General features: G+C 41.3%; 1 protein-coding gene across 1 annotated transcript; it reads right to left on the bottom strand.

Annotated features, from left to right (window-relative positions):
* Positions 1-8,948: 8,948 nt before the first annotated feature.
* LOC106604105 (dual specificity phosphatase 1) lies at positions 8,949-15,459 on the bottom strand. Its single transcript, XM_014198502.3, has 4 exons — positions 14,689-15,459; positions 14,032-14,174; positions 13,472-13,691; positions 8,949-11,440 (listed from the first exon to the last, which is right to left on the bottom strand). Exons 1-4 carry the CDS (start codon positions 15,098-15,100, stop codon positions 11,079-11,081), a joined length of 1,137 nt encoding a protein of 378 aa, XP_014053977.1. The 5' UTR covers positions 15,101-15,459; the 3' UTR covers positions 8,949-11,078.
* Between the last annotated feature and the right edge of the window lie 1,165 nt (positions 15,460-16,624).

Consider the following 16,624-nt stretch of genomic DNA (forward strand, 5'->3'; position numbering starts at 1 on the left):
AGTGGGTATGGAACTATAATAGGTATGTATGGGTACTATAGTAGGTATGGGTACTATAGTGGGTATGGAACTATAGTAGGTATGTATGGGTACTAAAGTAGGTATGGGAACTATAGTGGGTATGGAACTATAGTAGGTATGTATGGGTACTATAGTAGGTATGGGTACTATAGTAGGTATGGGAACTATAGTGGGTATGGAACTATAGTAGGTATGGGAACTATAGTGGGTATGGAACTATAGTAGGTATGGGAACTATAGTAGGTATGGGTACTATAGTGGGTATGGGAACTATAGTGGGTATGGGAACTATAGTAGGTATGGGAACTATAGTGGGTATGGGAACTATAGTAGGTAAGGGAACTATAGTAGGTATGGGAACTATAGTGGGTATGGGAACTATAGTGGGTATGGGAACTATAGTGGGTATGGGAACTATAGTAGGTATGGGAACTATAGTAGGTATGGGAACTATAGTGGGTATGGGTACTATAGTAGGTATGGGTACTATAGTGGGTATGGGAACTATAGTAGGTATGTATGGGTACTATAGTAGGTATGGGAAATATAGTAAGCATGGGAACTATAGTGGGTATGGGAACTATACTAGGTATGGGAACTATAGTGGGTATGGGAACTATAGTAGGTATTTATGGGTACTATAGTAGGTATGGGAACTATAGTAAGTATGGGAACTATAGTGGGTATGGGAACTATAGTGGGTATGGGAACTATAGTGGGTATGGGAACTATAGTAGGTATGTATGGGTACTATAGTAGGTATGTGTACTATAGTGGGTATGGGAACTATAGTGGGTATGGGAACTATAGTGGGAATGTATGGGTAATATAGTGGGTATGGGAACTATAGTGGGTATGGGTACTATAGTAGGTATGGGAACTATAGTGGGTATGGGAACTATAGTGGGTATGGGAACTATAGTGGGTATGGGAACTATAGTGGGTATGGGTAATATAGTGTGTATGGGAACTATAGTGGGTATGGGTACTATACTAGGTATGGGAACTATAGTGGGTATGGGAACTATAGTAGGTATGGGAACTATAGTGGGTATGGGAACTATAGTGGGTATGGGAACTATAGTGGGTATGGGAACTATAGTGGGTATGGGTAATATAGTGGGTATGGGAACTATAGTGTGTATGGGAACTATAGTAGGTATGGGAACTATAGTGGGTATGGAACTATAGTAGGTATGTATGGGTACTATAGTAGGTATGGGTACTATAGTAGGTATGGGAACTATAGTGGGTATGGAACTATAGTAGGTATGGGAACTATAGTGGGTATGGAACTATAGTAGGTATGGGAACTATAGTAGGTATGGGTAATATAGTGGGTATGGGAACTATAGTGGGTATGGGAACTATAGTAGGTATGGGAACTATAGTGGGTATGGGAACTATAGTAGGTATGGGAACTATAGTAGGTATGGGAACTATAGTAGGTAAGGGAACTATAGTAGGTATGGGAACTATAGTGGGTATGGGAACTATAGTGGGTATGGGAACTATAGTAGGTATGGGAACTATAGTAGGTATGGGAACTATAGTGGGTATGGGTACTATAGTAGGTATGGGTACTATAGTGGGTATGGGAACTATAGTAGGTATGTATGGGTACTATAGTAGGTATGTGAACTATAGTAAGTATGGGAACTATAGTGGGTATGGGAACTATACTAGGTATGGGAACTATAGTGGGTATGGGAACTATAGTAGGTATGTATGGGTACTATAGTAGGTATGGGAACTATAGTAAGTATGGGAACTATAGTGGGTATGGGAACTATAGTGGGTATGGGAACTATAGTGGGTATGGGAACTATAGTAGGTATGTATGGGTACTATAGTAGGTATGGGTACTATAGTGGGTATGGGAACTATAGTGGGTATGGGAACTATAGTGGGTATGTATGGGTAATATAGTGGGTATGGGAACTATAGTGGGTATGGGAACTATAGTGGGTATGGGTACTATAGTAGGTATGTATGGGTACTATAGTAGGTATGGAACTACACTAGGTATGGGAACTATAGTAGGTATGGGAACTATAGTGGGTATGGGTACTATAGTAGGTATGGGAACTATAGTGGGTATGGGAACTATAGTAGGTATGGGAACTGTAGTGGGTATGGGAACTATAGTAGGTATGGGTACTATAGTAGGTATGGGTACTATAGTAGGTATGGGAACTATAGTAGGTATGGGTACTATAGTGGGTATGGGAACTATAGTAGGTATGGGAACTATACTAGGTATGGGTACTATAGTAGGTATGGGAACTATAGTGGGTATGGGAACTATAGTGGGTATGGGAACTATAGTGGGTATGGGAACTATACTAGGTATGGGTACTATAGTGGGTATGGGAACTATAGTAGGTATGGGTACTATAGTGGGTATGGGAACTATAGTAGGTATGGGAACTATAGTGGGTATGGGTACTATAGTAGGTATGGGAACTATAGTAGGTATGGGAACTATAGTAGGTATGGGAACTATAGTAGGTATGGGAACTATAGTGGGTATGGGAACTATAGTGGGTATGGGAACTATAGTAGGTATGGGGACTATACTAGGTATGGGAACTATAGTGGGTATGGAACTATAGTAGGTATGGAACTATAGTAGGTATGGGAACTATAGTGGGTATGGGAACTATAGTGGGTATGGGAACTATAGTAGGTATGGAACTATAGTAGGTATGGGAACTATAGTGGGTATGGGAACTATAGTGGGTATGGCAACTATAGTAGGTATGGGTACTATACTAGGTATGGGAACTATAGTGGGTATGGAACTATAGTAGGTATGGAACTATAGTATGTATGGGTACTATAGTAGGTATGGGAACTATAGTGGGTATGGGAACTATAGTGGGTATGGGAACTATAGTGGGTATGGGAACTATAGTGGGTATGGGAACTATAGTAGGTATGGGAACTATAGTAGTTAAGGGAACTATAGTAGGTATGGGAACTATAGTGGGTATGGAACTATAATAGGTATGTATGGGTACTATAGTAGGTATGGGTACTATAGTGGGTATGGAACTATAGTAGGTATGTATGGGTACTAAAGTAGGTATGGGAACTATAGTGGGTATGGAACTATAGTAGGTATGTATGGGTACTATAGTAGGTATGGGTACTATAGTAGGTATGGGAACTATAGTGGGTATGGAACTATAGTAGGTATGGGAACTATAGTGGGTATGGAACTATAGTAGGTATGGGAACTATAGTAGGTATGGGTACTATAGTGGGTATGGGAACTATAGTGGGTATGGGAACTATAGTAGGTATGGGAACTATAGTGGGTATGGGAACTATAGTAGGTATGGGAACTATAGTAGGTATGGGAACTATAGTAGGTAAGGGAACTATAGTAGGTATGGGAACTATAGTGGGTATGGGAACTATAGTGGGTATGGGAACTATAGTGGGTATGGGAACTATAGTAGGTATGGGAACTATAGTAGGTATGGGAACTATAGTGGGTATGGGTACTATAGTAGGTATGGGTACTATAGTGGGTATGGGAACTATAGTAGGTATGTATGGGTACTATAGTAGGTATGGGAAATATAGTAAGCATGGGAACTATAGTGCGTATGGGAACTATACTAGGTATGGGAACTATAGTGGGTATGGGAACTATAGTAGGTATGTATGGGTACTATAGTAGGTATGGGTACTATAGTGGGTATGGGAACTATAGTGGGTATGGGAACTATAGTGGGTATGTATGGGTAATATAGTGGGTATGGGAACTATAGTGGGTATGGGTACTATAGTAGGTATGGGAACTATAGTGGGTATGGGAACTATAGTGGGTATGGGAACTATAGTGGGTATGGGAACTATAGTGGGTATGGGTAATATAGTGGGTATGGGAACTATAGTGGGTATGGGTACTATACTAGGTATGGGAACTATAGTGGGTATGGGAACTATAGTAGGTATGGGAACTATAGTGGGTATGGGAACTATAGTGGGTATGGGAACTATAGTGGGTATGGGTAATATAGTGGGTATGGGAACTATAGTGTGTATGGGAACTATAGTAGGTATGGGAACTATAGTGGGTATGGAACTATAGTAGGTATGTATGGGTACTATAGTAGGTATGGGTACTATAGTAGGTATGGGAACTATAGTGGGTATGGAACTATAGTAGGTATGGGAACTATAGTGGGTATGGAACTATAGTAGGTATGGGAACTATAGTAGGTATGGGTAATATAGTGGGTATGGGAACTATAGTGGGTATGGGAACTATAGTAGGTATGGGAACTATAGTAGGTAAGGGAACTATAGTAGGTATGGGTACTATAGTGGGTATGGAACTATAGTAGGTATGGGAACTATAGTAGGTAAGGGAACTATAGTGGGTATGGGAACTATAGTAGGTATGGGAACTATAGTAGGTATGGGAGCTATAGTGGGTATGGGTACTATAGTAGGTATGGGAACTATAGTAGGTATGGGAACTATAGTGGGTATGGGAACTATAGTAGGTAAGGGAACTATAGTGGGTATGGGAACTATAGTGGGTATGGGAACTATAGTGGGTATGGGAACTATAGTAGGTATGGGAACTATAGTGGGTATGGGAACTATAGTGGGTATGGGTACTATAGTAGGTATGGGAACTATAGTGGGTATGGGAACTATAGTAGGTATGGGAACTATAGTAGGTAAGGGAACTATAGTGGGTATGGGAACTATAGTAGGTATGGGAACTATAGTAGGTATGGGAGCTATAGTGGGTATGGGTACTATAGTAGGTATGGGTACTATAGTGGGTATGGGAACTATAGTGGGTATGGGAACTATAGTAGGTATGGGAACTATAGTGGGTATGGGAACTATAGTGGGTATGGGAACTATAGTGGGTATGGGAACTATAGTAGGTATGGGAACTATAGTAGGTATGGGAGCTATAGTGGGTATGGGTACTATACTAGGTATGGGAACTATAGTAGGTATGGGAACTATAGTAAGTATGGGAACTATAGTAGGTATGGGAACTATAGTAAGTATGGGAACTATATTGGGTATGGGAACTATACTAGGTATGGGAACTATAGTGGGTATGGGAACTATAGTAGGTATGTATGGGTACTATAGTAGGTATGGGAACTATAGTAAGTATGGGAACTATAGTGGGTATGGGAACTATAGTGGGTATGGGAACTATAGTGGGTATGGGAACTATAGTAGGTATGTATGGGTACTATAGTAGGTATGGGAACTATAGTAGGTATGGGTACTATAGTGGGTATGGGAACTATAGTGGGTATGGGAACTATAGTGGGTATGTATGGGTAATATAGTGGGTATGGGAACTATAGTGGGTATGGGTACTATAGTAGGTATGGGTACTATAGTGGGTATGGGAACTATAGTAGGTATGGGTACTATAGTGGGTATGGGAACTATAGTAGGTATGGGAACTATAGTGGGTATGGGTACTATAGTAGGTATGGGAACTATAGTAGGTATGGGAACTATAGTAGGTATGGGAACTATAGTAGGTATGGGAACTATAGTGGGTATGGGAACTATAGTGGGTATGGGAACTATAGTAGGTATGGGTACTATAGTAGGTATGGGTACTATACTAGGTATGGGAACTATAGTAGGTATAGGTACTATAGTGGGTATGGGAACTATAGTAGGTATGGGAACTATAGAGGGTATGGGAACTATAGTAGGTATAGGTACTATAGTGGGTATGGGAACTATAGAGGGTATGGGAACTATAGTGGGTATGGGTACTATAGTAGGTATGGGAACTATAGTAGGTATGGGAACTATAGTAGGTATGGGAACTATAGTAGGTATGGGAACTATAGTGGGTATGGGTACTATAGTAGGTATGGGAACTATAGTAGGTATGGGAACTATACTAGGTATGGGTACTATAGTGGGTATGGGAACTATAGTAGGTATGGGAACTATAGTGGGTATGGGAACTATAGTGGGTATGGGAACTATAGTGGGTATGGGAACTATACTAGGTATGGGTACTATAGTGGGTATGGGAACTATAGTAGGTATGGGTACTATAGTGGGTATGGGAACTATAGTAGGTATGGGAACTATAGTGGGTATGGGTACTATAGTAGGTATGGGAACTATAGTAGGTATGGGAACTATAGTGGGTATGGGAACTATAGTGGGTATGGGAACTATAGTGGGTATGGGAACTATAGTAGGTATGGGAACTATAGTAGTTATGGGAACTATAGTGGGTATGGGTACTATAGTAGGTATGGGTACTATATTGGGTATGGGAACTATAGTAGGTATGTATGGGTACTATAGTAGGTATGGGAACTATAGTAAGCATGGGAACTATAGTGGGTATGGGAACTATACTAGGTATGGGAACTATAGTGGGTATGGGAACTATAGTAGGTATGGGAACTATATTGGGTATGGGAACTATAGTGGGTATGGGAACTATAATAGGTATGTATGGGTACTATAGTAGGTATGGGTACTATAGTGGGTATGGGAACTATAGTGGGTATGGGAATTATAGTGGGTATGTATGGGTAATATAGTGGGTATGGGAACTATAGTGGGTATGGGTACTATAGTAGGTATGGGAACTATAGTGGGTATGGGAACTATAGTGGGTATGGGAACTATAGTTGGTATGGGAACTATAGTGGGTATGGGTAATATAGTGGGTATGGGAACTATAGTGGGTATGGGTTCTATACTAGGTATGGGAACTATAGTGTGTATGGGAACTATAGTAGGTATGGGAACTATAGTGGGTATGGGAACTATAGTGGGTATGGGAACTATAGTGGGTATGGGAACTATAGTGGGTATGGGTAATATAGTGGGTATGGGAACTATAGTGTGTATGGGAACTATAGTAGGTATGGGAACTATAGTGGGTATGGAACTATAGTAGGTATGGGAACTATAGTGGGTATGGAACTATAGTAGGTATGGGAACTATAGTAGGTATGGGAACTATAGTAGGTATGGGTACTATAGTGGGTATGGGAACTATAGTGGGTATGGGAACTATAGTAGGTATGGGAACTATAGTGGGTATGGGAACTATAGTAGGTATGGGAACTATAGTAGGTATGGGAACTATAGTAGGTAAGGGAACTATAGTAGGTATGGGAACTATAGTGGGTATGGGAACTATAGTGGGTATGGGAACTATAGTGGGTATGGGAACTATAGTAGGTATGGGAACTATAGTAGGTATGGGAACTATAGTGGGTATGGGTACTATAGTAGGTATGGGTACTATAGTGGGTATGGGAACTATAGTAGGTATGTATGGGTACTATAGTAGGTATGGGAACTATAGTAAGTATGGGAACTATAGTGGGTATGGGAACTATACTAGGTATGGGAACTATAGTGGGTATGGGAACTATAGTAGGTATGTATGGGTACTATAGTAGGTATGGGAACTATAGTAAGTATGGGAACTATAGTGGGTATGGGAACTATAGTGGGTATGGGAACTATAGTGGGTATGGGAACTATAGTAGGTATGTATGGGTACTATAGTAGGTATGGGTACTATAGTGGGTATGGGAACTATAGTGGGTATGGGAACTATAGTGGGTATGTATGGGTAATATAGTGGGTATGGGAACTATAGTGGGTATGGGTACTATAGTAGGTATGGGAACTATAGTGGGTATGGGAACTATAGTGGGTATGGGAACGTTAGTGGGTATGGGAACTATAGTGGGTATGGGTAATATAGTGGGTATGGGAACTATAGTGGGTATGGGTACTATACTAGGTATGGGAACTATAGTGGGTATGGGAACTATAGTAGGTATGGGAACTATAGTAGGTATGGGAACTATAGTGTGTATGGGAACTATAGTAGGTATGGGTACTATAGTGGGTATGGGTACTATAGTAGGTATGGGAACTATAGTAGGTATGGGAACTATAGTAGGTATGGGAACTATAGTGGGTATGGGTACTATAGTAGGTATGGGAACTATAGTGGGTATGGGAACTATAGTAGGTATGTATGGGTACTATAGTAGGTATGGGTACTATAGTGGGTATGGGAACTATAGTAGGTATGGGAACTATAGTAGGTATGTATGGGTACTATAGTAGGTATGGGTACTATAGTGGGTATGGGAACTATAGTGGGTATGGGAACTATAGTAGGTATGGGTATGGGAACTATAGTAGGTATGGGAACTATAGTGGGTATGGGAACTATAGTGGGTATGGGTACTATAGTGGGTATGGGTACTATAGTGGGTATGGGAACTATAGTGGGTATGGGAACTATAGTGGGTATGGGTACTATAGTAGGTATGGGAACTATAGTAGGTATGGGAACTATACTAGGTATGGGAACTATAGTGGGTATAGGAACTATAGTAGGTATGGGTACTATACTAGGTATGGGAACTATAGTAGGTATGGGAACTATAGTAGGTATGGGAACTATAGTAGGTATGGGAACTATACTAACCACTTTGTGCTTCAGACATGTTGAATGGTTCAGGGTCCATATATGTCCATATATATTCGATTATTACACCATCACTTTTTGTTTCATGTACCATTGATGAAATATTGACGAAATGTATTATTCAGATATTTCAAAATAATATTTTATTCTGTAATGTTTGTTCTGAATTTCAGGCCCAACACTGCTATACTATAACGTTTCTTATTGGTAAGCCTAGATGTCAGCGTTAGATTGATGATGTAGTCGTGTGTATAGCCATCCTATCTATATGTATATAGTATAGATTTTGGTGTATTTAGGTCTACCATATCTATTTTCTCTAGGGTGTTGGTGTAATATACAATCAATCCATTTTACTGTGTGTCTTTTAACATTTCCAAATTACTCTGTGTCAAAAATAAAGAAACCACAAAGTTCTGCAACGAAGTACAAAAGACAAATAGGATTTATTTAATGGTATCAAAAACAACTACTAACAAACATATGCAAAAATATATATGGTAAGAAATATATTACTTTAGTTCAATAAATATCACATAGGTAATAAGACAGACAGCAGTCTCCGGTTGAGTCTAATCCCCGTTTTAGTGCTTTAGGGGTTCTGACTCTCTCCCAGAGCTTTTAATTGTAGAAGATGCTAACAGAGCTAGCATGCTAATGATACTAACAGAGCTAACATGCTAACAGTACATGATGCTAACAGAGCTAGCATGCTAATGATACTAACAGAGCTAACATGCTAATAATGCTAACAGTACATGATGCTAACAGAGCTAGCATGATGCTAACAGAGCTAGTGTTAGCTAACAGCTGCTAGCACTACAAAGGCATGGTGATGTTTCAGAGGTATCTGGTTGGCTGGTTCCCCCAATATTGTCAGGGATCGTCAGGGTCTCACGGTGTTTTATAAAAGGCATACATTTGCATATGAATGGGGCTTTCCCGTCCACTTTAAACTAAACCTTCTGGCGCTCTCCGAGCCGGCTGATTGGCCAGAGATACATTCATTGTTCGTCAACAATAAACAGTCTGAGGAGTGATTTATCCGAACCGTCGTCGTTCGGCGAGGCATTAGCGGGATTCCCTCAGGATGACAGCTCGTTTTTTTGTCACCACCTTCCGGAGACACCTGAAACCCCACCTCTTCAAGGAATACCTGGGATAGGATAAAGTAATCCTTCTAACCCCCCCCTTAAAAGATTTAGATGCACTATTGTAAAGTGGTTGTTCCACTGGATATTATAAGGTGAATGCACCAATTTGTAAGTCGCTCTGGATAAGAGCGTCTGCTAAATTACTTAAATGTTAAATGTTAAATGTTTGTGTGAACAAAACTGTGGGACATTGAAAGTCCTTCATGATTCCTGAGAGTCTTGTTGGTAGCAATAAATATGACTGTCTGTGAGTGACCAAGGGAGGGTTTACTTGCCCATTTTGTGTAGAGTTGTGGCAGGTAAATTATTTTATTGTGATTATGAAAAGCTGACCACTCTCATTAAATGACTTTGCATACTTGACAAAGTTCTTTGAATACAATCTCTTCTCTTCATCTCATTAAAATACTTCTAAAATACTTCCTTTAAAGAATTGACCCGTCCCCCAGCCACTGACTTCTCTGTCTCTTCCTAGAAGTTGAGGTATTCTAGGCAGATCTGCGGGTATCATTCACATTCCAAAGAGGATGTTGTGATAACCATACTGCCATATTGGTAGCCAGAGAAACTCCTTTCAAGTCGATGGGGCAGACCTGTGGATTTAAACCCATAAACTAGGCCACTTGGTTTGTCTCTCCAAAAGGTTAGCCCTTTTGTCCTGTGATGCCAGGGTCACTTCTTTATGACCTTTACACCAGGAAGGGCATCAATAAGGGTTCCATCAGTTCTAGAGCTCAATGTCTATCCAAAACTCAATGATTAATCACCTGTATTTGAGTGACACTGACAGTAAACTACTAGTATTGTGACAGTACAGTACTAGTATTGTCACTACTAGTATTATGACAGTACAGTACTAGTATTGTGATAGTACACTACTAGTATTATGACAGTACAGTACTAGTATTGTGACAGTACAGTACTAGTATTGTTACAGTACACTACTAGTATTTTGACAGTACAGTACTAGTATTGTTACAGTACACTACTAGTATTTTGACAGTACAATACTAGTATTGTTACAGTACACTAGTAGTGTTACAGTACAGTACTAGTATTGTCACTACTAGTATTGTTACAGTACACTCTTAGTATTGTGACAGTACAGTACTAGTATTGTTACAGTACACTACTAGTATTTTGACAGTACAGTACTAGTATTGTTACAGTACACTACTAGTATTTTGACAGTACAATACTAGTATTGTTACAGTACACTAGTAGTGTTACAGTACAGTACTAGTATTGTCACTACTAGTATTGTTACAGTACACTCTTAGTATTTTGACAGTACAGTACTAGTATTGTTACAGTACAGTCACAACAACTCGACACCAATAGTAACAGTTCAGTTCAAGTCCAGGCTAAGACAGACAACCCTCCATATGATCCTACTCTTCCCCTTAGCAGCTTGGTGAGGTGGTGATGGGGCTGTGGAGGAAGGAGAGCTGTCCGTGTCCAGCAGAGCCGTGGACGGGGATAGACACTGGGAAGTTAAAGACAGTACTGCTCTTCCCCAGGGCAGGACTCCCGGCTTCCGACGAACAGGATGAAGTAGCCAGGACCTGGGACTCAAACTGCAGCAGTTGGCCCATGAAGCTGAAGTTAGGACTGATGATGCTACGGCGCTGCTTGACGAACTCAAAGGCCTCGACCAGCTTCACGCGGTTGGTCCTCATCAGGTAGGCCAGACAGATGGTGGCGGAGCGGGAGATGCCGGCTTGGCAGTGGACAAACACGCGACCGCCTTTATTACGGATGGAGTCTATATAGGAGAGAGAGAGAGAAAGAGAGGGGAGATTAGTTGTTTTTTTTAAGCGAAGGTTTTTTAAGGGAGTATGGCGCTCCCTCGTTAGGTTCCCCTAGACCAGTTTACTATGCGCCAGCCGAACTGAAGCATGCGGAAGCCCGAAGCCACAGCAGGAAGTTACCAATATCCTCCTTGCTCAGTCAGTAGACCTACTAAGGCACAGCAGGAAGTGACTAATAGAAAAGTAGGTTATTCCTCCTGATGACACACTTTCAGTTGCAAATCTCCCTCCATAGTGTTACTAACTAATGGTGTTTCTAACGGACCCATCTCATTAACCCAGGAAAGGGGCAGTTAGATGGGTCTGGGGGGGGGGGGGGTGATCAGGGGGCTATTCCCCAAGGAGAGGGGGGCAGAGGGGGACAAAAGGGGGGGTTGGCTGCCCCCCTCTGCTGGGGTTAGTCATCTGGGAGAAAGGTCGGCCGTGAGCCTGTCGGAGAAAACTGCCTTTTGTCCCGACAGAACAAAGAGACGGAGAGGAGGGAGCTGCATTCAACCATCAGCCTCTCTCTCTGGCTGCGTCCCCAAATGGCTCCCTATTCCCTTTATAGTGCACTACATTTGACCAGGGCAGTGCACTATAAAGGGAATAGGATTCCATTTGACATACAGATCTCTCTCTCTCTCCCTCTCTCTCTCTCTGGGTGCCTGCTCCAAAAGCAGAGTGAGTTCTGGGTCTATTGGGTCTGTTTTGTGGCTCCCCACATGAAAAGGGACCCCCTCTTTAAATGGGGGGGGGGGGGGGGGGTCTAGTAAAGGGGTGGATGGGGTGTGATGAAGTAGGGAGCCCTGGCTCAGACAGCTGGTTGGGGTTTGGAGGGAACTTTTTTCTATTTAAATCCAAGTCATTGAATGGAGGAGAGGAGAGGAGAGGAGAGGAGAGAGGGATGGAGAGAGTGAGGGGGTTGGCTGTTGAGGGATGGAGAGAGTGAGGGGGTTGGCTGTTGAGTTGGAGAGAGGGAGGGGATTGGCTGTTGCGTTGTAGTAGTTTGTTTGCCCGCCAAGCCAATAGCTTCTATGACTACAGCTGTGGTTGACTTGCTTGGTGATTGTGTCGTCTGTTTGACAGTTATCTAGAGCCACGAGAGAATTAAAACTGAACTAGTTAGCTAGCTACTTACAACGACTGTGATATCGTGACCTGTGCAAAAAGCATAGTTCTGAGGTACTGAGCATCAACGTTTTCACGTCCCAGAAGTGTTTTTGCAGTGAATTCTTCTTTAATAACCCACTAAGGTACAAACCTTAAAGGTAGCTGAAGTGCAGAGAACTGATTTATTTTAGGGGAGGGGGGGGGGGGTGCAATCGCAGATTGAACCTTATGGCTCTGAAATTTCAATCAGGGTTCAGCAATACGGTTCTACTTGACACTTCTCAATTAGAGATTTTTTTTAAGACAACTGTAGCTATTTAAATAAACAAATAAATGACGGAATAAAACTATTTACCGACATAGAGTCAGAACACATCATCAGAAATATATTATGATCATCAGACGAATAACTGGCATCGCTGAACGACGATGTTGCCACGGCATTCACTTGAACATTTCTGACAGTGTTGTTGTTTTGCTTCCGTACCATTATTGCTGGCTAGACTAGCCTAGACCATACCTAGGAGGGAGGTGGCGAAGACGTGTTCTGATTGGTCCGTCTGTATTTGCTCAGGCTTGTGATTGGATTGCACACAGAACCTTATAGTACCAAGTTCAAATGGGTTTATGCAAATAGAACGTTCTAGTTTTCCCCCCCCAAAAAAATAAAAAATGTACTTTTTCAAAAATCTAACTTCACAGACATATAAATAAATATCTAAAATATTAGTTATATGTGAATAGCAAAAAAAATTTTTTTACAAACGTCAAATATAACCTTATAGTTCCACGTTCTCAATATGTTTTCTTACCCAGCTACCTGAAGCTGAATACTCTGTTAGTCGCTCTGGATAAGAGTGTCTACTAAATGACCGTAATGTAATGACACTCACCGATAAACTCTATAGCCTCATTGAACCAGGAGGAGATATCAGCCTTGTGGTTGTCCTCGACGGGGATACTCTTGTACTGGAAGGACTCTTCGAAGTGGTTGGGGCAGTTAGCGGATACGTTAATGAGAGCAGTGATACCCAGCATGTCTATCATGTCCTTTCTGGAGGCATGGTAGGCACTGCCCAGGTAGAGGAAGGGAAGGATCTCCACTGGACCACCCTGGAGAGGAGGAGAGGAACAAGACAGAAAACAGCCCTAAAGTTATAGGATATAATAAAGTTAAGTCTAAGATGTTCAAATCTATAGTTCGATGACACACTGACATTGTTTTGAGAGTAATAACATGTCAAAGTGTTATTGGAGATGGAGAAAAGGTAGAAAAAGAAAACAATATCACATCCTATCAATACTTACGCCTATAGCCTACCAAATTGAGGTTAGTTTAAGACGGCAGAATCTACTGTTTGATGACACACTGACGTTGGTTTATTTATTATCCAGGTAAAAGTGCTGTTACACAGTAATAACACACAAAATACATGTTTGAAAGAATACCAACCTGGTCATAGAGCGGTGTACTGCATGGACTGCAGCCGGGCTCGGCGCCGTCTGGACGGGCGCTGAGGGGCAGACTGAGTCCCTGTGGAGATGACGGCTTGGTACACATCTCTGGATACTCCGAGGAGAACGTGTCAAAACCACCTAAACGATGACAAGATAGGACGCGAGGATACTTAGTACAACAGTCACGTCACCATCTCATAGGTGTAAACAATAACAGATGTAAATATTTCGGTACAGTCACAGTGTTCACTTCATAACTGCCACTTTACATATCTTACATTACTCATCTCATATGTATATTCTGTATTTTATACCATCTACCGCATCTTGCCTAAGCCGCTCTGTCCATCACTCATCCATATATTTATATGTACATATTCTCCTTCACCTCTTTACACTTGTGTGTATAAGGTAGTTGTTGTGAAATTGATAGATTATTTGTAGATATTACTGCATGGTCGGAACTAGAAGTACAAGCATTTCGCTACACTCACATTAACATCTGCTAACCATGTGTATGTGACCGATACATTTTGATTAGATTTTAATTTTTGACGTAGACCTTCTCTATGGCACATTTGTTTCGTTACCGTGAGCGCGTAATCAATATGGAGTAGGCCCAGGCTACACTTTTATAATAAATTTAAATTACCTTTGAGAAAGAAGAAACTAGTTCCACACGGGTTTCTACACAGAGCTGTTACGGCGAGCATTAGAGTCCCGTCCTTCTTCACTTGGCCAAAGTCCAAACTCCGATCATCCAGAAACACTACGGACTGATACTCCCCTGAGAGAAGCCGGTTCCGCGTGTCCTCGTTGGGCACGATGTGTCCCACCCCTAGCCCTCCTCTGGCCCTCCGGCGGACTATAGTACTGAAACGGACGTTGTTGGACCCGAGGATATGAGAGGAGTTGAAGGAGAAGAATGAGCGACAGTCCAGGACCAGACAGCCCGGGTCTTCCCCCTCCAGAAGCCCGCAGAGGGACATGGCATCGATGCTGGGGACTTCCATGATCACCATAGTAGGAGGGCGGCGGGCGACAACGGTTAAATCCAAATACATAGGCTGTGGAACAGGCAAATAAACCTCTGGGTGGTCGGTGTCAGCTGTTCCTATACAAACTTGTAAGGTTTTCTTTTTTTTAAAGACACAAGTAGATTTATTCTTGATAGTGTTGTATGTTCTTTTGTTCTCCTTAGCTTCTTTGAGGTTTTTCTCAAAATGAATGTAAACTGAGAAATAAAATAAAAAATCAGTAACAATGAATAAATGTAGAATTAAAAAAAAAATACAACAATCCGTTTCTCTTCTCGTGTGTATTTTCTTTGATTGTTTCTTGTTTAAAAACAAGTTTTTCTTTTCATTCCCGAGGTTGTTCTGAGGGTCGGCTGTGAAAAGGACTTATATAGTATCTCTTCTAGTGAGGGAGAAAACAATGACATCAGACTACTCCCTTCCTGGTACAAAGTCCGCACGGGTTTGTACATACGTCATTTCGCTTTCGAGTCAACCAATGAAGGCAGCCACCCGCCCGCTCCCCTCTTTCTCAATTCTCGTCACAGAGGCTTTATTGTCATGGGAAACGTATGTTTACATTGCCAAAGCAAGTGGAAACAAAACTACAACAACAAACAAACAAAAACAATCAGACAATTAATAGGTAAACATTACAAACACAAGAGTTTTAAAAGAATCTCTCTCTGTGTGTGAAATGATTATAGGGGCTGGTAAGCAGCTATATGGGGCCAGAGATATCAGAGAACAGATAGTGAATGTATGTCTGATGGGGCATGTCGCTATGGGTAGACTAAGGAGACTGGCCTATTATATATATCATTATAAAATAGAAAAATGAAGTATATATATATATATATATATATATATATATATATATATATATATCAAAATATAAAGTATAGATAAATCAAATGTTATGGGTCACATACTGTAAGGGCTGTCGTGAGAGAGAGTAGCCCAAGGTGCAGCGGAGTTAGTGTTCATCATTGAATAATAATTTAATAAAGAAAAACCACTATACAAACAAAACAAGAAAACCGACAGCCAAACAGTCCTGTCAGGTGCAAACCACACAACAGAAACAATTACCCACAAAACCCAAAGGAAAAACATGCTCCTTATGTGTGACTCCCAATCAGCAACAACGAGCTTCAGCTGTGCCTGATTGGGAGCCACACACACACACACACACACAGACACACACACACACACACACACACACACACACACGGCCCAAAACAAAGAAATACAAAAACATAGAAAAAGGAACATAGAACGCCCACCCAATGTAACACCCTGGCCTAACCAAAATAAAGAACAAAAACCCCTCTCTATGGCCAGGGTGTTACACATACACACGTTTAGCAGATGTCACTGTGGGTTTAGCAAAACGCGTGTGTTTCTAGCTCCAACTGTCACGTCCTGACCATAGAAAGCTGTTATTTTCTATGGTAGAGTAGCTCAGGGCGTGACAGGTTTTTTTTTCTATCTATGTTTTGTATTTCTATGTTCATGTTCGAGTTTTGTATTTCTATGTTGGTGTTTTGTTTGGGATGATCTCCAATTAGA

Source organism: Salmo salar, chromosome 05 (genome assembly GCF_965601325.2).
Source record: "Salmo salar chromosome 05, fSalSal1, whole genome shotgun sequence".
In the NCBI taxonomy this organism is placed as follows: Eukaryota; Metazoa; Chordata; class Actinopteri; order Salmoniformes; family Salmonidae; genus Salmo; species Salmo salar.

What these genes read in the sequence shown, in the direction of transcription:
- LOC106604105 (XM_014198502.3), bottom strand. Translation starts at nt 15,100, where the DNA reads ATGTATTTGGATTTAACCGTTGTCGCCCGCCGCCCTCCTACTATGGTG. An exon ending in TAGTTTCTTCTTTCTCAAAG is followed by an intron (nt 14,175 to 14,688) that starts GTAATTTAAATT and finishes GTCATCGTTTAG; the next exon opens with GTGGTTTTGACACGTTCTCC. An exon ending in GTACACCGCTCTATGACCAG is followed by an intron (nt 13,692 to 14,031) that starts GTTGGTATTCTT and finishes CCTCCTCTCCAG; the next exon opens with GGTGGTCCAGTGGAGATCCT.